General features: G+C 34.2%; 2 protein-coding genes across 2 annotated transcripts; one reads left to right on the forward strand and one right to left on the reverse strand.

The window, feature by feature from the left end:
• The first annotated feature begins 294 nt into the window (after nucleotides 1-294).
• LOC114730435 (aspartic proteinase CDR1-like) lies at nucleotides 295-1,726 on the forward strand. Its single transcript, XM_028917519.1, has 2 exons — nucleotides 295-1,186; nucleotides 1,305-1,726. The coding sequence occupies exons 1-2, from the start codon at nucleotides 295-297 to the stop codon at nucleotides 1,724-1,726; spliced, it is 1,314 nt and encodes a 437-aa protein (XP_028773352.1).
• Nucleotides 1,727-14,286: 12,560 nt separating this feature from the next.
• On the reverse strand, nucleotides 14,287-21,940 carry LOC114730459 (DCN1-like protein 2). The gene is made up of 12 exons (XM_028917546.1): nucleotides 21,867-21,940; nucleotides 21,687-21,796; nucleotides 20,873-20,934; nucleotides 20,283-20,419; nucleotides 18,537-18,595; nucleotides 18,284-18,307; nucleotides 17,344-17,426; nucleotides 17,192-17,256; nucleotides 17,001-17,050; nucleotides 16,013-16,114; nucleotides 15,846-15,905; nucleotides 14,287-14,825 (listed from the first exon to the last, which is right to left on the reverse strand). The coding sequence occupies exons 2-12, from the start codon at nucleotides 21,687-21,689 to the stop codon at nucleotides 14,691-14,693; spliced, it is 780 nt and encodes a 259-aa protein (XP_028773379.1). The 5' UTR covers nucleotides 21,690-21,796; nucleotides 21,867-21,940; the 3' UTR covers nucleotides 14,287-14,690.
• Nucleotides 21,941-25,424: the final 3,484 nt, after the last annotated feature.

A 25,424-nucleotide genomic window follows, 5' to 3' on the forward strand; every position in this document is an offset into this window, starting at 1 on the left:
CCACCCATGCAGAGAAGGAAAGAAACATAGTGATATTTTAGTTTCAAATTTATAATTAAACAACAAAATCTCTTAGTTTGACATGTAGATGATATGTGTACTAATATAATTTGGAGGCAAACCGGACTATCATATGGTATTTTACCGAGAAATCACGCAAATCACGCAAATCTGTGTCCATTGTAACCTTAAAATCAACTGAACTTTTCTATATAAAGAACCTCAAGCCCCTTCTTTGCACATCAAATCTTCTCAGTCATATATCCTTTGTTTTTTTCCTAGTATTCTTCAAACATGCTACCTCATTCACTCACTTTCGCTCTTATTCTCTTTCTTTCCACCTTTTTCGTTAATGTCTCTGCAACAAATAATAAGCTCCCAAAAGGTTTCAGCATCGACCTCATTCATCGTGACTCGCCATTATCACCATTCTTCAACTCCTCCATGACCCACTCAGACCGAGCTCAGAACGCCGCGCTGCGCTCCCTATCCAGAGCTAATCGCTTTGGCCAGTCTTCCACGGCTGAAACAAGCGAGTTAGTAGAAACTGATATATTCCCAAACGATGGAAGTTACCTTATGAAGATATCTGTTGGGACTCCACCTGTAGAGAGGTGGGCACTTGCAGACACAGGAAGCGACCTTATTTGGTTCCAGTGTTCACCTTGTCCTCAGTGCTATCCTCAAAACGCACCCCTCTTTGATCCAAAAAGTTCTTCCACTTATATGTCTCTGCCATGTGGCTCAGACCCTTGTAATTCCCTACCCCAATTCTCTGTGCAAGGCCAACTGTATCCTAAATGTGGAACATCAAATGAGTGCACCTATTTTTATTTGTATGGGGATAAGTCATACACAATGGGAGAACTGGGCGTAGAATCAGTTAGTTTCGGCCAAGCTGCTTCTTTTCCTAAGACGGTGTTTGGGTGTGGACACAACAACAATGGACTATACAACATGAACAATGCAGGACTTGTCGGGCTTGGTCAAGGGAATTTGTCGTTAGTTTCACAAATGGGTAATGTGGGTCGCAAATTCTCCTATTGTCTGCCTCCTTACAGTCCAAAGACCACAACTAAACTAAGGTTTGGGGAAGAAGTAGCCATATCAGGAAATGGGGTTGTGTCCACTCCGTTGATCACCAAACCTGGTTCATTGTCTTCGTTTTACATCCTCAACCTTGAAGGTACTACTTGTGTTTTACTCTGAGGTTATTCGTTTATTTTCATTTCAAGTTATAAGTTTAAACTCTTGAATTGTTCCCTAGTCTAAATTGTTTGTGTGAAATGGACATTCATCGATAGGTATCACTGTTGGACAGCAGACAGTGCAGACAGGTGAAAGCAATGGGAACATAATAATTGATTCTGGGACGACACTGACAATGCTTCCATCAAGCTTGTATGAGCAGGTTGAAGCTTTGATGAAGCAAGCCATTGGAGCCGACCAATTCATAGTAGAGGAGGGTCCATACAAATTGTGTTACAGCAATGCTAACTCCATCCAGAACTTCCCAAATTTTGAGGTTCATTTTACAGGAGCCAACCTTTCCTTAAAACCTCAGAACTTTTTCCGTCCCATATCCAACGATGTTACATGCTTTGCAATGCTTCCTACAGGTGGAATGCCCATTTACGGAAATGTGGCTCAGATTGATTTTGGGGTGGAGTATGATCTTGATAAGAAAAAAGTTTCTTTTGCTCCTGTCGATTGTACTAAACAGTAGAGACCCAAGAGCACTGCCTATACACACTATCTTCGGTTCTAATTATAAGATCTCGTTTATAGTTTTCTAGCTAGAATTAGAGGTAGTATATATACATGGAGTAGGAATCGTGTGCGTGTTTGACGAATAATTTACTTTGCTATCACTTGTTTTATTTTCTATAGCAAATTAATCTTAAAGGTCCTTACTTATATGTTGGTTTTAGAGACTTTGGTATATGTCATACATCTGTTATCTTTCTTAACTAAATCTTCAGCATGTCTAAATCTACTGTGAAATTAGGAGTTTCACTACGATTATATCGGAATATTTCTCACTCGTATGCAATCTTATTTCTCATAATTTTTATTTTACCTCAAAACATCTCATTGTAATTAGCTTCAGCGCCAATCATGAACGTAAACCGTGAAGCCCTAAATATTAATATCAAAGCATTTTAATTATAAATTACCACCATTATTGTAATTTGTGAAATTACGCAAGCAGATTTTTACAAACGTGTTACCTAGGCGTTTACTATATTTATTAAAAAAATTAGATTTCCTTGGCTATATTGATGAATGAGTTGCCGTAAATTGGTCATTAGTCATTAATTACTTAGGCTGTTGGTTAACTTGGAGTCAACTCTTTAATTTGTCATTAGTCGTTAATTACATTGGCTATAAGTTGATTGACTTTGGAGTCAACTCTTTATTAATCATAACGGTGTTTGATTGTCTCAAAAGCTCTAGATAATGGTGTTAGATAATCGTACTTTCCTCTAAAGCACTAGGGACTTCTAACTTAATTAAGTTGTAGTCAAAATTTATTACCTAACAAAATTTATTTTGTATTATGATATATTTTGCGTTTTCTTTTTAATCATAACAGTAGTTTGTATACTTTTTTTGGGGTAAAATTAGTTTATATACTTTGAGAATAACGAGGCTATTTTCCTAACCCTCCTTTAAAAAAAAAAAAAAGAAAGAAAGAATTCTCGATAGCCAAATTTCACACTTTCAATGAATCCGAAATTCGATTTTTCTATTTTGCAATGTAAGCGTAACGAGTATTTATTAAAAATAATATAATATTGAGCTTTGTTCATTTCAATATCCACATTTTATAAATAAGGTTAATGTTTTTCACACTCTCACATATTTACTCTACAATGAACTCTTTTTCCCAATGCTAATTCCTTGGATATTTTCTTTGAGAAAGCTAGTTAGGTAAAACAAAAGTTCACCTTTGTTTAATTATTTTCAATGTTCCCTTCTTTTTTCAGAATTACTCAGAATACAGAAAAATGATTCTAACAAAATATTTCAAGAAAAAACTGCAAAAATTAATCTGTTTAAATAATTGACTTATTTGAATAGTACAGCAATAAACCCACTAATTCTAGACAGCAATATAATCAAAGCATCTAATTTAAACAAAACATTATGATTAACATAATAATTAAGACTTTGAAGTCTTGAAGGGATTGTAAATAATTTAGAAAAAATTGTTACAGAAAATTAATATTATCTAAATACAAATTATCTTCGAGGAAAACATTTTATATTAATTCGACAAACGATATTGCTTTAAGGGATTCTTGTAAATAATTTAGAAAAATCAATATCTTTAAGAAAACACCAATACGTTTTGAGCCACATTCTCATTATATTCTTCCTTACTTTTTTTGTCAGGCACATGTACATTCTCTTATTAGAGGTAATTCTTTTTAAGGTATTGTCATGCACTAAATGTAAGCATCTCTCCTAGCGTTGATTCGAACATTAATTCACCATATTATAAGGGATTAGCCATTTCCATTAGATCCAACTCAATCAGTCCTTATCTATGCATTTTGATGAGTCTTGAGTCAACACTCAACACAAAATTTTAAGAGAGAAATCAAGCCTCTGTGGTTGGGCCATCCAACAAATTATGGGGCCACTAAGATTTGTGGAAGATTAATACATAAGCCTTGGAATGACGAAGTCACACAAGACGAGTGAAATGATTTGAAATGGAAAGTGACATAACAAAGATTCCATTTTCATACTAATCCAGTCCTAAATGTAAGAATCATTTTGTAGTGTAATTTACATTATAAAATATGTCTCATATTTTATTACAAAGATTTTCTTTCAAGGAGTCTAGCAGTTTGAGAAGAAGAAACAAAATTAATAATGAATTTAACCCAAAAAATGTGTGTTGTCTATACCCTAAGTATTCCCTAAAAGTGTATATTTCATTCTTCAACTTCATTGAAAATTTTAGTTTGGTCTCTTAACTTTAAAAAGTATACTTTTAGTCCTTTAACTTTAAAATCATTAGTTTTAAATGATTTTTTTTTATAACAATCATGATTGCTCTGAGAATTAAATTTAATATTTTAGCATTTGAAAATGTTTTACCAACATTTAAGATCTCAATATTATCATTTTTTTTGTTAACAGTTTTAAAATTGAAGGATTAAAAATATACTTTTTAAAATTAAAAAACCAAATTAAAACCTTATATAAAATTAAAGAACTAAAAGTATACTTTAGCTAACATTTTAATTGTTATTAGAATTATAAGTGGAATTATGTAAGAAGATTTTTACAAGGAAAAATCACAAAAAAGACTGTAGAAATTGTGAAATTGGAAATCAGGTGTTTTGTCAGATAGTTGTTGACATTTGCTATTCGATTGTTGTCAAAACCTACGCAAGTCTTGTAAGAGGTCCTGATTTGTGATTTTGCAATGTTCGCGGTCTTTTTTCTTTCTTTTTACAATGCGTTAGGCATATATCAGATATATTTATTTATTTAAAAAAAATTAGATTTCTTTGGCCGCATTGATTGACTTGACTTGGAGTAGATTGGGCGTTAGTCATTACTTAGGCTTTTTTGGTCAAAAATAAAAAATTACTTAGGCTTTAAGATGATTGACTTGGGAGTCAACTCTATTAATCGTAACTCCAGAGTCTAAATTAATACTATTTATCTAATTAACTATATTTGATTGGTGGAATTAATTTTCTCTAAAGTTGTAAGGTTAAGATTTCTCAGTTGAGCTGCAGTCAATTTTCACTAAGCTACCAAAACTTATTTTATATTATGATATATTTTTTTAACAATTCTTATAATCATAATAGAAGAAGTTTATACACTCTGAATGATGAGACTATTCCCGTAATTAGTTAAAAAAAAAAAAGAACTCTTAAAAGTTGTATAGTATTTCCTGTTGAATAAAATGGCTATAATATCATGAAAAATAAGTTTCGGACACTTAACAAGGATTAGTTTGATTGGTGATACTTGGGGGAAAAAAAGTGTGATCAGCGATATAAGTCTATATATATATATATATAGAGAGAGAGAGAGAGAGAGAGAGAGAGTCCAGATGAAGATGAGTGAAATGAATAAAGCAGTAGAGAATTATAGATTAAAATTTAAAAAAAGAAACGCAGAAGGTGGCACCGTAAAATGAAGATAATAATAAATAAATTTCTCGAATTAGCCTGGTGATCAGTTTCAAGGTACATAAAGTTTTAAAAAGAAAAAACTTGATAAACATGCCACCAGAAGAAAAAAGAAAAGAAAAAAATGACAAACAAAATGGTTTACTAAAACAAAGTATAATTATAAATCTTGGAAGATGATCATCAGTGTTTTTTTTAATCAAAGGAAGAAGATCAATTGTAATACCATTAATTAAATCGGAGTGAATCATGACAGATGAGATGTGAAAAATTTAAATCAAAACCTAGTTTTCTCGTGTTAACTCAATTTATATAAATCAACTTCTCATCGCACATTAACTGATTTTTTTTTTTATCAACAATGTACGACTTATCTTTTTATTACTTACAAATTATTCAATACTTTTCATTTACAACTTATTTCTAAATCAGAACATTTTTCAACCAATCAATCTGTGACCTATTTCCATTTGTCTTTTAAGTGTGAAATGAAAGCAAAGTTGTAGAATTTTCACTGCTCATTAATTAACTATACCTTACCAATCCTCAAATTGCGTTATGGGACCAGTGGTGTGAAATCAAGCATTGGAAACTACTCATAATAATAGTCAAGAGTGTAAGATGCAGACGTGAAATAGAGAAACACAAAGTTCCCCAAAGTGTTTGACACGATCCATCATTCTACAAAATTAAGCATTACAAGGACCGGCAAGTCACATTTCTACAAAATGTTCTGCACCACCCATCATTCTTCTTCAGACATGCATATACTTCAATTTAGGGTGTCTACTGCAACTTATTGCGTACCCCCTTAATTTTTTCCCTACATAAGATGAGCGATATTTAACATCTTATAGATAAAAAGTTGATACAGTTTTAAATTTTTTACATTTTTTTTTTGAAAAAATACTATTTTTTACCCACAAGACATTAAACTTAACCGTGAAAACACGAAAAACAATTTGAGAAAATTCAACATTTGCGTGCATATTTTTCTTTTACAAGCTCCTTCCTCACTCATCTCTCTATCTCTATACTTATATCTATCCATCTGAAGTCGCTTTTCCTATATCTAATAACCGTGCACGCAACGCAAGCTACAAAACATCTTGAGCAACAAGAAAACAAAAAGCACTCGATCGACAACACTAACCATTAACAAGTCACGGCCCAACTTGCTTTATTTCTGGAGAAAAGTATTAGGCTTGGATTTGGATATGAAACCAGAAAAATATGAAAATGAGAACTCCATAATCACGGGCGCTCATTCAGGAGTTCCTGTCATTGACTTGAACATTCCTATAATCAGAGTCAGCATAATTATTTATATATTTCGTGTTTCAGTTTGTAGAAGGAAAGGCTTAATATATAACCCAAAGATCACGCAAACTTGTATATAAATATAATCACCTTAATATTTCCTTCTTCACCCATCAATTCTCCTTTGTGTTTCTCCACCATTCTTCTTCTTCCAACATGCACAACCTTTCACTCTTTCCGGGCCCTGTCCTGTTGTATCTTTCAACTTTGTGCAATGTCACTGCAACAAATAAGCTCCCGAAAGGTTTCAACATCGATCTCATTCATTGTGACTCGCCATTGTCACCTTTGTACAACTCCTCAAAGGCGACCCACTAGGAGCGAGTTCAAAACGCTGCATTGCGTTCCCTGGCTCGAGTCAATCGTTTTCGCCAATCTTCGTCCAATAATGCAGCTGAAATAAGGGAGCAGTTGGCTCAAACTGATATCATCCCAGACGATGGAAGCTATCTTATGAAAATCTTCATTGGCAGCCCACCTGTAGAAAGATGGAGTGTTGCAGACACAGGAAGCGACCTGATTTGGGTCCAATGCTCACCTTGTCCTCAATGCTACCATCAAGATGTCTCATTGTTTGATCCCACAAAATCTTCCACTTACAAGTCTGAGTCTTGCAGTTCAAGAAACTGTGCTCTTCTTCCTCAGCGTCAGCACAAATGCGGAAACTCAAATCAGTGTTTGTACCTTTACTCATATGGATATCAGTCTTACATTTGGCCACAGATTCTGTCGGTTTTGGTACTAGTGATGGCCAATCTGTTTCATTCCCTAAGTCAGTGTTTGGAATTGGATGTGGACATGAGAATCTTGGGAAGTTTAATAGGCACATGGTAGGGCTTGTTGGACTAGGTAATGGTCCTTTAATTTGTCCCTAATTTCACAACTTGGTAATCAGATTGGTCGCAGATTTTCCTACTGTTTGCCTCCTTTCGACGCAAAGGTTGCGACTGAGTAGAGATTCAGAGAAGAAGCCGACATATCAGCAAATAGGGTCGAGTCCACTCCCATGATCACCGATCCTAATAATCATCCCACTTTTTACCACCTCAATCTTGAAGGTGTGTGTGCGCGTATATATATATATATATCTCTCTCTTTTACTTTGAGATTAATATTATTTATATATGTTTTTGTGCGCGTATTTTTGTTTTAAAGTTTTGAACTTGGGAGCCCAAATGATTCTTGAAATAAGATAAAGTGGGAGAATTCAGGACTTTAAGCTTTAAATATTTTGCATGAAACGTTCTAGTGATATTATATATGAATCTTTGTTTTGCGAGCTGAATTATCTAAGTAAAATGGTCGTTGAGAAGTATCACCGTTGGGCAACAGACAGTGTAGATTGATCAAAGCGACATAAACACAATAATTGATTCTGGCACTACATTGACACTTCTTCGATCACGCATTTACGATGAGGTTGAGACTTTGGTGACAAAAGCCATTGGAGCCGACCAGTGGATAGTGCAAAACCCTCAATTCAATCCGTGTCACACCAGTGCTAACTCTATCAAGAATGTTCCCAACTTCGAGGTTTATTTTAAAGGAGCCAACATTTCCTTAAAACCTCAGCACTTATTCCTTCTCGTATCCAACTATGTGATATGCCTTGCTTGTTGCAAGGTCTCCCACAAATAGAAATTCCATTTATGGAAACGTGGCTCAGATTGACTTTGACGTAGGTCAGAGAGAAGTTTATTTTGCTCCCGTCGATTGTGCTAATTAAACAGTAGAGACTTCAAGTCTCAGCAATATAGTTTTATCCTTAATGATGAATCATGTACTTGGTTGATCTAGCTCAAGGGAACTATAGGCATTGTAAACGCAATATATATATTTTTCTACGTATGTATACACACACACCCATGCACACTTCGTGTTTTTGGAAGTATCCGATACCTGTGGTTAAGAATTAGCTTTGGAATATATAAAAGAACACTTAAAAACGATACAAAATTAAATGAGAACTACATAACACGAAGAGCATCTAATACTAATGATTTTGCAGGGTGATTGATGAAATATGGGATAACTATGATTTTATTATATGTCTAGGATATTTGAATTATTTAGATTTTTAGGATTTATTTAGATTTGTCAGTATTTTATTACTTTATTAGTAGGATTAGTTTTTGTTATTATTATTGTCAATTTTATTATTATTTTAGTATAAGTAACTCTAGTTTTCTCATTAGATTGCATACTTGAATATTAAATTAAATTACAGTTATTATTCTTTGTCATTTTCTCTACTAACTTTTCCTCCGTTCTATTTTTCTCTTCTACCTCTTCTTTCCCTCCTATGATATCTTCTCTTCCTCATTTTTTCTTCTTATTTTACATCAATTTGGCATGAGAGCAAATTCCCATCTCTTTTCCTATGCCAAAACTCTCTTTGTGAGCAACTAAACATGACCTAAATCTAAAACCTCCCACAGCCACCATTTCACTCTTTCGTGCATCTACTTAGTGACGCCGGAACACTGTACCTCCACCGCCATCATCTTCATCGGCACAAACATGGCCAGATCCCTTGGATTTTGAGACCAAACGACCGCCCAACTCCTTCCCATGCGATGCTGTTCAGTGAGCCAAGAAGCTGCCATCAAATCCCGTCGTTTACGGCAATCATCTCACAACTGCTACCTTTGGAATCTCACTGACTAACTCGGCCGGAATCTGAATTTTCACAGCAAATAGAACTTCCATGCTCTTCCACGTGCCGGTGGAAGTTTCAGCGCATGCATCACATGTGCCATCAATGTTGCAACGCCAAGGATTTACTTGTTGCGAAAATTACACTTTGACCGAGAGTTTTGGCAGAAATTGAACTTTTGGACCCAATTTTGTGAAAACTGCACTTCTACATGTTCAGCCATTCTTCAATTATGGACATTTTTGGAGCTACTGAAAGATTGGGTTTTTTTTTTAAATTTCTTTATTGATATTTATTTGTTGTATTTAGCTTCTCTGCAATTTTAGGGAAAAAAAAAGAGAGAGAAGGAAATTTTTAAAAAGGGAGAAAAAAAAATTAGATGGTAGAAAAGTTAGTTTAGAAAAAGGGAAAGAAAAAGGGGGAGAGGAAGGAAATAATTGTTATACTACTTAGTTCTAAGTAGAAAATACCCTTATAGAAAGCATCACTATGCACATGACACCCCATATAAGGATATTGATTATGACTGTACTGAATATTCTTATTTTACTTATTGATTCACACTTGAGCACTTGCATTTATTTTGTTACATACATTTTTCTTCATATTATATAATTAAAGGATTGGATGGTTTGGTTGGTTATAATTTTTTTGGTGTGCCCGCAGGTGATAAGTTCAAACCCCCTTTAGTCATCTTATTTGCATAATATTCTCCTTGGGAACTGAAATAAAATTTGAGAGAACGAAACCAAAATGAGAACAAATTCGAAAGATCAAATATCATATCAAACGTTTTTCTTATATATAAATGTGAAAGGAGCAGCCACAATTATTGTGTCATTAAAATAATTAAATTCACAAAGATAGAGAATGTTTTAGTTAGATAAATAGTGTGTTACATAATAGGGTGAATGTTTTAGTTCCAAAATAATGTGTGTTACATACATCAGATTTTAAGGAATATTGTAAATAATTTGTTTGTCAAACTCCATTTGCGATTTTTTTTCCAATAGCATTGATGCCGCCCCTCTGCCAGTAGTTTCATAGTATTAAGTATTAATTGGATAGCCATTTAATTACTTGCCAATTGGATATTATATTAGTCCCTCTGATCCTAAATATAAGACCCATTTTATAGTGTAATTAGTAAATGAGTTTTATATTTAGGACCGGAGGAGTAATAAGCAACCCGACACGTTTTGACAAGATATTGCAAGATTTTATAGGTAAAGTAGAAGATTATCACTACAACTATGAAAAATCAATTCAAGAGGTAGTTATAATCATCTAACGATTCCATAAGCCATAAGGTGAATGCCACCAATAAGGATTGAGTCTAACGGAAGGGACTAATCCCTCACAACATGACGAACTAAGATTCGAATCTTTATTAGAAGAGGTGTTCATATTTAGTGCCCGATAGTGTCTCGAATAGGATTGTTTTCAATAGGAGTATACCTATGCTTTAGCAAAAAAAAAAAAAAAAGGCGAATCCCTGTGGGCTGTGGTGATTGAATCTCTTCAAATTAATTTCCTTTTATGCTACGCCAATTAGGGTAATAGATTTTGGTTCGGATTGGGTGTGGATAAAGATGTGCAAGTTCTTGTTTAAAAAAAAAAAAAAAAGGGACGTGCAACGTAATGTAATCACATAATATAACTGACACTTGAGGAATAATTAAAGATGCGAGTTGTGAACATCTAATACTGTTTCCAGACATTTCATGCTGCCAATTCTTTATCATCGATAAATAATGGTAATAATGTAGTTCTTCTATTTCTCTTGCTATCTCAATAAAGTCCTTTAGATTACATTTGAAAGTTCGCATTTTTGGTTTTCTTAGAGCTTTCTTTGATTTGAAGTTGTCATGTCTTGAACAATGAGAGAAAGCCGTACTTGCTGCTGATGAAAACAAATGGGGGGATCATATTCATAGCATAGGATAACTAAGAACCTCTTATTCATAGGATGAGATCATAATGTCTCATCTCGTACATATATGTAAGCCAATAGAGAGGCACTAACTAGAAAGTCACACATAAATTAATAAAGGACATTATTTGATTGTTTATTTGTCGGGAACATTTGTTTTGTTATGATGAAGGGGTCGAAGTGATCTGAGTCAACCGATCATGGGGACGGAGACAACCTTATTGGTGGAACGTCGGACGTCGAGGTAAACACGGTTGCAGCGGAAGTCAACAGGCCACTTAATTAACACCTTCACCACTGTCACATATGGGTTTTCCTCATTGATTAAGCTTATTGCCTTTTCAGCATCCAATCCCACCGTTTCTGGCCATTCATACTTGTGCCCTTCTGATCAACAAACCAACCCAGAAAAAAATCAGATATGTGTGTGTGTGTATATAGAGAGAGAGAGAGAGCCTCCAGCACAACATGCTCGATCACCACAGCCGCCGACACTTGGAGGATACTTGGACATGGCTCTTTGATCTTGCTTATATGTATATGTCTCGTTCACTTATTTCAAAGATAACTATATAGTACACTATAATAAATGAAAGACAAGATAGTATATTCATGTTAAAAATTTAATGAATTGATTTATAACTTTAAAAAAAAAAACTTTATATCTCTGTCTTATAAACGAGACCAGAGGAGTATGCTCATAGAGTAAATGTATTTGTATGCAACATAAAAAAAAAAAAAAAAAAGAGTGCATGTACCTGCCAATCATAATTTCTTTTGCCAATCATGATTTAATTTATTAAGGGTGGCTATTCATAATTTAATATATTAATTTCTTTTGCCAATCATAATTTAATATATTAACTCTGTAACAAAGTAATATTAAATACAACTTGTTTAATACTCCCTCCGTTACTTATTATAAGAGACGAATAACCAAATTACGTTGATAAAAAAATAGTTAAAATTGGTTGAAAACAATCAATGTCTGAAAAGTATAATTTTTTTTTCCAAAAATACCCTCATTAATAAAGAGAGAGAGCATTAGAGAAAACAATTAAATTATTAAAAGAGAGAGAAGTGAGAGGAAGAGAGAGTGTGAGCTAGAGACAATAAATATGGGTAAAATAGAAAATCAACACAAAAAAGTAGAGATAACTTTTAAGTGTCTCTTAAATATAAAAACATGCCATAAGTATCAAATGTCTCTTATAATAAGAAACGGAGGGAGTAGACTATAAGGTATCATAAATTCATTAAATGTCCAAAGTAGTGCGTTTGGATTAGTTTTTGAAGAATAGATTTTTAGTATAATAAATTGTGTGAAAAATTTGTTCTCGAGTAGAATAGATTTTGCGGGAAAAAATGATCATCAGAAGTTGTTATCTCTAACTTGTACCAAAACCATGATTTCTTGCCAATATAATTAGCTTTTGGAAAAAGTGATTTAAGATACTACTCCCGATCCTTAATATAAGACCTTATTTATTTTTTATTTTGATCCTAAATATAAAACCCAATCCACTTTGTCTTTCATATTTATGCATTTTTTCCTAAGGTAACCCTTCTAATAGTAGTAGTTCTAACCAATAACCAATATACTTAATTAGTAAGGATATTTTTTGAAAAGGCAATAGATATTTATTACAAATAAATAACTCAACTTATTTCTTTAATCTCCTCAAATTAGTCAACTAACTTTTATATTTAGGACCGGTAGTAATAGATTTAGAGTATAATATATTTTGTGGAAAAAATGTTTGAATACTCCTTAAAACCATGGCTTGGAGACTAAAACATGATTTTTCAAGAATGCATTTTTTCTACTTTTTGAGTGAAAAAACCATGGCTTTATCAATGCACATACATATTAATTATTAATTATTTATGTAAATAATAAATTGGTCTTGTATCTGTATATTTATTATTTATTTATTTTTTTAGTAAATTTACACATGAAAAAGTGATTTTGATAATAATTATTCAAAGAGTCTTAGTTTTTCAAAATTTATTTCCAAAATAATTTCTTTATTACTCCTCCAGTTCTTAATATAAAACATATTCAACTAATTTGATTAGATTGAAAAAATTTAAATAAATTAATTAATTATAAGAAATATGATATTTTTTTTTTCTAAAATACCATAATCATCTTTCTTGATATTCTCCCTCCTTCTTCTACTTGATTATAGTTGAGGGAGTATCCATCAAAATAATTTAAAAAAAATTGATAAATATGAAAAATAAGTCTTATATTTAGAACTAAAATCAATTCAACAATTAAATTCTATACTAAATTTTATAAAATTACTTTCTAAAGTAAAAAAAATTGTTTGAATTATAATTGAAAAATAAATTTAATTTGTAGAATGACAAAAATAAGTATAACTTTTATTAAATTATAAAAAATGATTAAAAATATAAATTTACACTATAATAATTTTACATAATTATAACAGGAAAAAATTATATTTAATGAATAAAATATATTTAAAGTTAAAATTGTGAACATTTTTAAACCAAATAATATCATATAATTAATTGAATGATATACTCCACACAATTTATGTAAAAATAAAATTAAAAAATAATATTAAAAATTAAAAATATTATAAAAACTGTTAAAATTATTTTTACTTAATAAAATATTAAAAATAAATAATTAAAAAGTAATCAGTAAACACACGAAATATATACATAGATAAACATAAGAACATATTTAACTCCAAACAACTGTTTTTACACGTCACACGTAAAGTTTAAATGCTGTTCTACAATCATACTTAAAAAAACAAATTTGACTCATAAATCAGATTGATCAAAAGTTGCTACAAATTACTCCCAAATTTGCCTGACCTTCCAGGTCTATGAACTACTTTTTGCCTGCTGAAACGAAACGCCCTACTAAACAAGCACTCAATTGCCGTCACTGGAGCTTACCAAGCGGCAGACCGTGGTGCCCTCCTCAGATCAAACGGACCTTTAGCTTAGGGTTAAAAAATCAAAGGGATAAAAATGACTTGAAATGTTATGAACAAGCGTGTGACAGTCTTTTCATATTCAGCCATAGGCACACCAAACAAAAATCTGACTTCCACCCTCGCTTCTACTTCCATTCTCCAGACTTCCATCAGGGACAACACAAAGCCAAGAAGCATGAACGTTCAACCCCCTAATGGACCTAAAAAACTGAAGCAACATAATCCTCTTCATTTTCAGACAAATCTCCCTCTATTCATTCTCATGAATACTTCAAACAGTCACTGACGCCACAATTTTTTTTTTGGGACAGAATAAGACATCAACCTAGAAATATCAATTAAAATAAAAAATATAAAAAGAAATCCAGAAAACCAGTTGGGTTACATGGCTTGATAACACATTTTCCCAGAAAATTCACAAAATTATACCGTCAATCTGAAGAAAATGATGTTATTACTAAGTGTCAGCAATAACGAGTCCAAGCTAGATGCCACAACCCCTTTTCCCTTTTGGATTGACTGAATAAATTCTCCTTAACGGCAAAGAGATGTTCAACCACAATTTTACAAATCATATCACACCCAGAAGCCAGAGCATATTCATATACTCTTCAATGGACACCTCAGAAAATGCATCATAGTTTTAGGCTACTATCAGCACCCTCACCCTTTTGGATGATGCCGTTTTCGTGCAAATATTCAACAAAATCATCAATAAGATATGGCCAGGCACCTTCAGCATCATAATTAGATAAGTTTAGGTCGACAGTCTGCAAAACAGAGCATTAAAAATGTATGGTTTCAATGATACATAAAATCAATACCAAAAAAGCACAACTTCAGATAAAGTTCTTTAGGTTTTGCCACCAGATGCACGGACAAAAACATCTGAAGGAACTCTTCTTTCCCCGTAGAAAATATCCAAATTTCATGTTTTTAATGAACTAAATAAAATAAATCTAAGATACTAAACTCATGTTTTGTCCCACAACAAACGGACGTCAAAAAAGGACCAGCAAGATTACTTCAGCTTGATTTGTGATTCCCTAAGCATGGTCGAAAAAGCCTGGGTTTCCAACTCAAACAATGGACACCAAACTCAACAGACGGGCCTTCGGGTTGGCGAAATGTCTTGTAATTTTTCATTGTCCCCATTCCCACATCCCGTTACTTAGGGTTGGAGGCCCATCGTTAAACACCTCTAACACCCCCTCCCCCCAAAAAAAAGTACGTCAACAAACAAAAATTTATGCTTCGGTTCCCTTCACAAGTGGAAGGGGAAAGTTATCATGTTTTGTTTTGCCAAGGCTCAGCCATGTTTTAGGCATTGCAAAGGAAAGTAATCATACATATATTTATTATCATTTCCCTTGCAAACCCAACAAACAAAGAATGTGATGATATTGTGATGATTCCTTATCCGATATATTATCATATTGATTAAAACTGTAATGGTGCTAAAGGGGCTGCCATAGCTGTGGTGCTCGCTGACTGGCAGCTGCCACAGCAAGTGGCTGATTTTTGCATAATTTAAGAGCCAATGGGCTGGTATTTTACGAGCCCTATCAACCATTCAGCTTTACTTGACTGAAAAGAGCACAAGGGAAACCTATGAAAAGGGTTAAAAACCAAACCCCTCATATTCCACCACGCCAATAATAGCTACCATTAGCAAGTTGGTCAGACATAGGCATCAAAAAGGACAGCAAAAAAGAATAAAAGATTCCTTATTCTTTATTTTCAAGAAACCAATACCAGCTAAGCTGTCTTCCGATGCTTTAAAAGTTTACCTTAGCAAACTCCAATAGTTGAGCCCACGTGTCCCTAGAGATTGCTTTGTTATGCCGGGCCTGAGTAAATCACAAAAAAAGAAAAGAAGAAAAATACAGAAAGTTCCAACAAAGTTACAACCCTTGAGAGATGAAAACTTGTATCAGTCTAATAATTAGTAAATTACCTGTAAGAAGTGGCACCAGTGATCAACCAGTGGCCACTGCTTTTCCGCAAATAGTAGTTGCCACATTCCAATAGCTGTATCCAAAGCCAGAGACTTCTGACCCTGAAATAGGGAAATCAAATTCGTATAGCATCTATCTTGAAGTACATACACAACCAAAATATAACTGCATGCGTGTCCAAAACTCAGTACTCAATGTTGCAGGCTTACAGCGATCTAAGTTATGGAAATATGTCCATGTTTTATGCCCAAGCAAGTGGTCTGTGACTGAAATTGATCTGACACTTAATAGGATATACCCAGACTAATTAGCATCAATTTACTATTCTGCCTAATCTCGGAACCTTCGCTCATGGTAGCAGCAGTGAATGTGTTTGTCTTTTCAACTTATACCTCCCTCAAATTTTTAAAATAGACTCACATCATTATACTATGAATATCACCACTTTGAGATTTTTTTTCTTTTAATTTTGTAAATGGATTCACGTTGTCAGTAAGACACTAAACCATAACAAGTGATTCTCAGAAACCCTAGACTTGAAAGATTATGACTTCAAACACAGAAAACAAGTTCATGCTAAAGTGAAATCATGAGTCATTAACCATCCTGTATACTCCAATAGTTTAATTGAGTTTTGAACACTGTAGAAGGACATGAAGCAGCTCTAGAGTATCCAGAAGATGCCACATACCCACAAGAATTCGGTAGGTCATCATCACTAGTAAAGAAGGTTCTGCATATGGATAGGATGATAGTAACTAATTATAATCCCCAGTGACTGAAAAAGGGCAGAGCTCCAAATACTATAGAGACAGAAAAATGCAGCAAATAAAGAAGAAATAAGCAGAAACAAGCTGAGTTGGCTAACAAAGAAACAGACCACAGAATAATGAACCTCAGAACTCAGAAGAACAAGATTGGGAACATCCAACAGATATCACGTCCAGCACAAACTGATGTTAAGGCAACAATGGGAACATAACATACCTTCTCTTTTGCCCAGCCAAAAGCGAAGTTATATATCTCACGGAATTTCTCTGAACAATCCAAAAATGTAGATATATTTCAGGGAGCTTCTTCAACAGTCATTGAACATAATTTCTAATGAGATGAAATATATCAACTATAGCTAGTTTGGATTTTGAATCTATGAACTGTATTTGTACTATCATACATACGTTCATCCTTAAGCTCAGAGCGCATATATGGTATTCTTTCACGAAACTTCTCTATGGAATCTACCCTGAAATTTTGTACAGATATCAACTGGGTATCAGACACTGAAGAGTAAGATTTAAACTTATTTTGACAAAAACATGGAAAGCTTTACCCCAAAGATTGTAAACCACCAATAAATTCCTGCTTGGAGAATTCACACATGGTGCCAGCCTTCATGTGCCATGAAAGAACTAACTGCAAGATGCCAATATCGCAAGTTACCAAAAGCATTCCTACAACAACATAAACTTTAAACAGAAACGTACATTTTATGTGAAAAAATTTTAGAATTGCAACAGTCTACCAGAGGAAATCTAAATTCATCATGCATCAGCATTTATGAGTGAGAACATTATCATTCCTGTTTACAAGAAACAATATGTTACCTTTGCTACTTTAAATATCCTTTAGACATCCGAAAATTTTGACACAACAATAAATCATAGTTTGTGAATATGCAACTCATGCATGCACATCTAAATTGTTTTGGAGTTAATATCATTATTGGTCTTTACAGTTTGATTGAATTTTGGTTTTGGCCCTGTAGTTTCATATCATAATTTTGTTCCCTATAGTTTCCATGTTTAATGCCACTAAATATAGGGACCAAATCAAAACTCGCTAAAAATACAGTCAACAAAACTAAAACTCCTCTAGTGCCTATTACTTCTAACAAGTTTTGGTTTTAATCCATGTAGTTTTAACGAATTTTTAACTTTTAGTTAACACCATTAAATTTAGACCAAGTCCTTATGAAACTATAGGGACCAAAAATCATGATTTAAAACTACAGAGACTAAAATCAAAGTTCAATCAAACTATAAGGACTAACAATGTATTAACCCAAATTTTTTAATACAATACTGAATTTTACGTTATTATGTATTATTACCTTTATTGATCACAGTTTAAACAATGCTGGCTTTCCAATTTATACTTCATACACTATTCCAATTTATACTTCATACACTAAGTTAAAGGAGAAAATAAATAAACCTAAGAAATTACACAGAATCTAGATGAATAAATACTATTAGAAAGCAAAGCCATACCATCACTATATCTTGAGGATCCACCTGTACCAAAAAAATTAAAAAATAAATAAATTAGAGTACAAAACGAAAATGATTTTATTAACCTTTGAAGCAAATCAAAAGCATTAAAAAAAAAAGAGAAAAAAAAATGCTAAAACACCCATATGGTGTGCACTGTATATGATACATCTAATTAACCAGCAAGTTCCTGCCAACTGAAAAGTTCAAACAGGCATCCATGATTCAAAAAATTGCATTTTCAAAAAGCAACCTGGAGATCATTGCAAAGAAGAGTGATACCATCAGCCAATATCATGTCAACATATGGATCTGCATGGAAATTAGTGCCAAAAAAAAAAATTAATACAGGCACTGCGTACCACGTTTACATAAGCAAAAACCACATATCAACAATGGAAAACTAAGTAAATGAATTCAATAGCACAAGTTTCAAACCCACAATATCTTCCACATCCTTTAATCTCATTCAAACAATGGGCTGGTTCCATTCAGTAAAAATTGTCCAATTGGAATAACCAACTCGAGATCCAGAATATCAAGATTTGAAGTTCCCAAAAATTGTTGAGCACAAAGATCAAGTCTTGCGTCCAAAGAAGACTGGATAAAATTTGGCAAAAGTGCAACTTCGGTCATCTCATTTAGTACAAGTTTTCAGTTTAGTCCCTTAATTTTATGAAATATCTTTTTAGTCCTCTAACCCTAACACTGTCAGTCTCAAATGATATTTTTTGTTCCAATAATTATTTTTAAAAAATTAAACTTAATATATCACCATTTGTTAATGTTTTTGCGAACATTTAAAATTGTAATCTCAGCCATTTTTGTTAATGGAACTAACGATGTTAGGGTTAAAGAAATGAAAAGACATTTTATCAAATCAAGGGACCTGAATGAAGCCTTGTGTAAAATTAAAAGATCAAAGGTGCACTTTGCCATAAAATTTTGTGATATTTTCTCTGAAATAAATATTTGCTCCAGTCCTTATTATAAGGCACCTTTTAGAATGAATGGATGGTCCTTATTATAAGTTACTAGATGGGATACTGATTAAATTTTTTGCATATAGCCCCTTTTTAAAGTCACTATGAGAGAGAATGAAATGCAAATTTGAAAATTCTCAGCTCAAATATGGTCAAAAATAGAAATTTATTTCATTTTCAGACAAAGTTAATGAATTAACCACCTTTCCTTGGTTCCGGTGAGGTAGTTAAAAGTGCCCTTATAATAAGGATTGGAGGGAGTACAACCAAGGCATTAATCAGTAATTTCTGTTGGTTTATCATAGGAGTGGACTTTCTAGCTTGAGAAATAATTCTGGTTCTGGCAGACAAGAGGCAATTAATTGGGGATGGGCAGGCTAAACGACGTTACTCCCTTAAAACAACATAAACACATATCCTAGCCAAAAGCTATTCCTATGCAATAGAATGCAACCTTGGGAAGCAGCAAGTTTTCCACAACAAACAACCAGAGGATACAAATAGATATAATCTTTAAATGTTCTCTCTTCCTCTTAACAAATCAATGGAGTGTTAAGATCATTTAAGGCTATAACAAGTAAATAAATACATTGAAAGGGGAGAAAAAGGATCAATCTAGTATATCATGCAAGTAGCATTATGAAGATCCAGTACATTAAAATATTCAGAACCAATATACCAATACATACAAGAAAACTACAGTAAGTCATACGATTCATAATCAATAAATTAGTGGAGCTAATTTTTTCAACTCCAAGCAATACATGAGCAAACGTGTCTAGTTAAATTAGAAAACAGCAAAGATGGTACCAGAAAAAGTACAGATATGAGAACCGAATACATCCAATGACACAAGTACTTTATAGCACTAAATTTTAGAACAAAGACATGAATAAACATGAATGGCACAAGATTTTTATGCTCAATTTGCCGCTGATATTAAAACGATTCACCAACAGGTTTGTAGCATCAGTTGCAAGATTTTAGTGTCTTTAACTTTTTGCTTCATCGCTAACCTTTATATCTATTGTAAAGCTTCTCCAAGTGTCTGGAATCAGCTACTGTTTTAAGCTGCGGCTGGCTGTAAAACACATCAAATGCTCCTTCAAGATGCCAGTCACTAGCCTTCAACGCCTGAAGAGCCACTTTCTCACTACACATACATAATTAGATTTTTTTCAGTGATGAAAAGAGTTTAAAAAATGTGTAATGCAGGAAATTCCTATGAATATCCATCGGAACCCAACCAACTAATTCCATATATCTCAGTGTTAGTACCAGATAGTAACTACATTATCCACACCGTTGCATACGAAAATTCTACAGTGTCCTAAGAGAGAGTGACTGACAGTGTGTGTGTGTTTATTATTAAAAGCATGCAAATCCCTGAAAACATATGGTGAAGCAATCAAATTAATAAATGCGTAATTTTCAAGTCTACAGAAAAGAAAATATATATCCCCATTCTTTTGTCTGCAATCATCCCGAAACCCACATTGCCCAACCCACACATACACAAGATATAAAATAAATTACTAGACTCAAAAGGTAAATGATAAATTGGAAGCAAACCAAATGCAGTCAAAAGTCATAAGCGATTCATTACCTAGCTCCAGTTATGGTCATGAACTGCTGGAGTTTATCACGGTGTCCTCTCCCCAGTTTGTGCTGTCAAAAGTAGAACAAGTAATCAGTAAGTCATAAATTTCATTTATGTCAGTTATCTACGCAATTTTGATAATCAAACATGAGTAATGAAGTTGATTAACAAAACTATAACTCTAAGCAAACTGATAAAATGGGAGAAAATCATAACTGAAAAGTGTTTACTAGCATATATAAGCATCATAACCTTCTAACCACGGAGAAAAGGTAAAAATATATTCGGAGTGCTGAATTTTGACGACTCCAATAATTTTCCCTAGCCTTGAAACTTGACAACTTCGGAGAAAAGTTCACCTTAGAAGTCAGTAAAAGATGCTACTTCATTCGCCTAATTGTCAGGCATAAGGACGCGAACTAACAATATATGCACTGCACTGAATTTTAATGATGCTATGACTTCCTCAATCTTGAAAGTCACCCAAAAAATTAGAAAAAGTTTTACTTCAATCGTTATTAGAAGAAGCTACTTCACCCCACAGGGAAAAAACTTGAAAGGAGGAAGATAAGATTGAAAGGAAAAAAAATCGATTGCCAACATATAACTTCTCGAATCTCCGAACTTACCCAGAAAATTCAGAAAGAAAAGTTCACTTCATCTATCAGTTAAAAAACGTAAGAAAAAAATTAAAAAACGTTCAAATGGGAGGCACATGATAAAAACGAACGGGATTGCCGTCATATGGCTAACAAGAACAGACACCCAAACAAAAATTGGGACTTTTCGACACCATATCATCAACTTCAAAAAGAATTACCATCGTTGAGTTGGAGAACAAAAACCCTAAAACCTCGAGGAAGACGGAGATCTTGTCCTGCAAGCCGGTGCAGGCAGAGTAGGGCAGGGATTGTCGAGTTTGTGATTCGTCTGAAACCAAGGTTTCCGCAAGCGGATTCAGCTGAAAGGGAGGTTGATGCTTGAAGCTGGTGTGCGTTGCCTTCGATTCTTCTGGTCTGCTTTCGTGGTCCCTCCTTTTTGGCTCTCAGTAGACTGGAACCTTGAAGAGAGTGATGTGTTGGCTATATTTCTGTTTTTGTTTAAACAAAAACAAAAAAGCTAATATACTGTGGGTCATGAGTATTAAATATTCATACTTTAATTTAATTTCCAAACTAACATACTTTAATTTAATTTAATAATTGGAAGATTATAACCCTGCACTAAATGCAGGTGGAGGTTGCTGGTGGAAAATGTGTTTTCATAGAATCATAGGTCAATAATAATTATATGGTGCTCACAAAAAATAGAGTTTATATGGTGAATTTTATTTTGTCATATATCAGCACCTATTCTTAATATAAGAACTAATATGATATTCAATTTGATCCTAAATATAAGATCTCAATCTATTTTATCTCTTATATTTATCTATTTTTTTAAAAATAATAATTATAGTATTATTAATAGCACATGTTAAAAGTTACATTAAATACTAATTCTAACTAATAAAAATGATTGGTAAAGATATTTTAAAAAAACACTTATTTATTATAAATGATTATCTTAACAAGTTTTTTTAATATACTCAAATGAATTAACTAGTTATTATATATAAAAAAATTGGTTGTAGCATAACAATTTGTAAGAGACATGGAATGGTATGCTTTGGATAATAGAATCAAATTTGAATTATTCTTTGACCTCACTGTGTTTAATTACATAACTTCTTGGCAAATTAACTCGAGTTTTAAGGAACAGTTAATTCTTAAGAAAGTTAGTTTATAAATTACTTGGTTAATTTTGTATTTCTCACGAAGGTACAATTATTTTTCAAACATATATATATATAGAAATTTTCTTTTTTGGTTAAGGTGCATATAATATTTTGTTAATTGTGTCTAATACTTTAAAGTATTTTATAGTGTTTTTAGCGCATTGAATTTTTTTTTTCACTTACATCTAATATTTTAAAGTATTTTGTAATTTATCTAACACTCTAAAATATTTTTTTAGGCATTCTAAAAGATACGTTAATGTTTGATATACATTTATTTAACAAGCCTTTTGAAAAGTTAGTTACGAAGTTAAAATTACTCATAACATAAAGCTTTAAAAGTACAATTATTTCTGAAAAAATTAACACTTTAATATCAAAATTGTAAAACAAAATATTTTAGACTACTAAATATATCTGGAAAAATATAGCAGAGTGTTAAACGCACCATAATATATTTTAAAATTCTGAACCAATCTGGAGGTATAATTTGATGGAGGAAAACGCTCTCACTGGTGCAACATCGGCGGAAGAGGCCGACACCCTAATCCGTAGCCGCAAGAAAGTCAGGGTAGGGGAGGGCCACTGCTCAAATGACCGTGCCGTCGTGCCGAGAACGGAGGACTGGATGTCTGATGAGGAAACAGTGCAACCAGGTCAAATGGCTTCACCCAAGAAATCATATAAAGATGCATGTGTGGACAAGGAGGAGGTGTGTGATGAGGAGGATGAGGGTGAGTGGTGGCGTGGAGATAACTGGAGATCAAGAGTAATTGTGGAGAAAACTGAATGAGGCCCCAATGTTATTGTCCTTCCCGAGTTTCAAAAGAAATTAGCAAGAAGGTGGAGAACGTCCTTATTTGTACGCCTTCTTGGACGTTCGTGAAGACATTCTTAGCAGCAAGTTGCAGCGGATGTGGGCACGTCGAGGAACGGTTGAAACGCTGGAGATTGGTTTGGGTTATTTCATGGTCAAGTTCTCTAGTGCAGAGGATTATGAGTTCGCCTTATCCGAGGGGCCGTGGGTGATACAAGAACACTACCTTGCGGTGCAACCATGGAAACCCGAGTTCGACCCTAATGCAGAGAACGTCGCTAATACAGCAGCCTGGGTAAGGATTCCAAAACTGCCTGTTGATTATTACGATAAAGGTCTATTACACATTGTAGGGAACCAGATTGGAAGGGTGCTCAAAGTCGATAAAACTACTCTTAACCTTGCCAAGGGGCGCTTTGCTAGATTGTGTGTGGAACTAGACCTTACCTCACCTCTGCTGCCGTCTATTCAAATCAATGGCAAAGAGAAGAAAATTGTTTACGAAGGACTACACTTGATCTGTTTCTCTTGCGGGAAGTACGGTCATGACTCGGAACATTGCTTGACTCCGAAAGCCAACCAACCTGTCGCAACTCCACCGTCTTCTGATATGCCAAGAGATACTAGAAGATCTGAAGAGGAGGGGAAGCAAAAGATGAGTCCCGAGTCAAACCAAGACTTTGGAGAATGGATGGTTGCACCTCGCCGGAGACGACCGTTGAAAACACAGCAGCCGTTGGTTGGAGAACAGACGCAACATTCTAGGCGAAATGGTGGGAATGGATTCGTCAACATGAGGAAAGGGTCGAGATTTACGGCATTGAGTTAGCTTAACTCCACAGATCCTGAGATAATCAATGCACAGATTGTTCCCTACGACACACCCCATGAAAGTAGCAGTGATAAGGCTTTAAATGCTAGACACCAAAAATCATGGGATGCGAAAGGTGGAAGGAAGATAGTCGAAGAAACACGTAGCAGTCAGAGGAATAGAGAACTGGGTCATACGACCATCGCTGTAAGCCCAATGGTGGCATACCAAAATGTTAAAAACAAGTTGACTACCCAAGGATATCTGAATGTGGACCATCAAAGCCAAATGGTAGACGTGGGCCTCATTAGAGATAACGACTCCTTCGACACTCCAGATCAGCAGGGAAACTTACCGAGCTCATCATACTCTAACAAAATGGGAACGACGTCACAACATAGAGACCCAACGGTGGTTACTAAATCTCCCCCCTCAGAAATCCAATGGAGCCTGCAATCCGTTGGACCCAGGGGCAAGTAGGAATACTTTTACGTCCCATTCAAACCCATTGGTGGAGGATATAGATGTTGCCATGCATGCTGTCGAGGACGACGTTGCTGGACGTAAGTCCATGCAATGATCTCGTGTCGCTCAGTTCCAAACCTTCGTCATTGGGGTTTTAATGAATATTATGTCTTGGAATTCTAGAGGTGCCCGGGGTGCCTCAACTCGCCGTCTGATCAAAGACCTGTGTGACCGTCATAAAGTAAGCATGTTTGCTCTCTTGGAACCCAGACAAGAGGGAAATAGAGCGAGACTGCTCGCTCGAAGGCTTGGATGGGAGAACATGCACGTGGTGGAAGCCCGTGGTTTCAGTGGTGGTATTTGGGTATTCTGGGAGTCTAACTTTGACTTCACAGTTTCTCTTTCAACAGAGCAACTCATACATGGTGTTGTGGGAAGGGGTTCAAATGAGGAATGGTTCCTCACGATTGCCTATGGCAACCCCAACGCTGCGTTACGCAAAAACCTATGGCATTCCCTCTCAACTATACATGCAGGCATGTCTGGTAAATGGGTGGTGATCGGTGACTTTAATGCGGTTGCACAGGCGGAAGACCGTAGGTGTAGCAACCCACAAAACAATGGTAGGGTGGACAGATGCTTTCGAGAATGGATAATAGATAGTGGTATGATTGATATTGGCTTCAGT

The sequence above is a fragment of the Neltuma alba genome, unplaced genomic scaffold (assembly GCF_004799145.2).
Source record: "Neltuma alba isolate B1F8T4 unplaced genomic scaffold, ASM479914v2 tig00012732_pilon, whole genome shotgun sequence".
Classification (NCBI taxonomy): Eukaryota; Viridiplantae; Streptophyta; class Magnoliopsida; order Fabales; family Fabaceae; genus Neltuma; species Neltuma alba.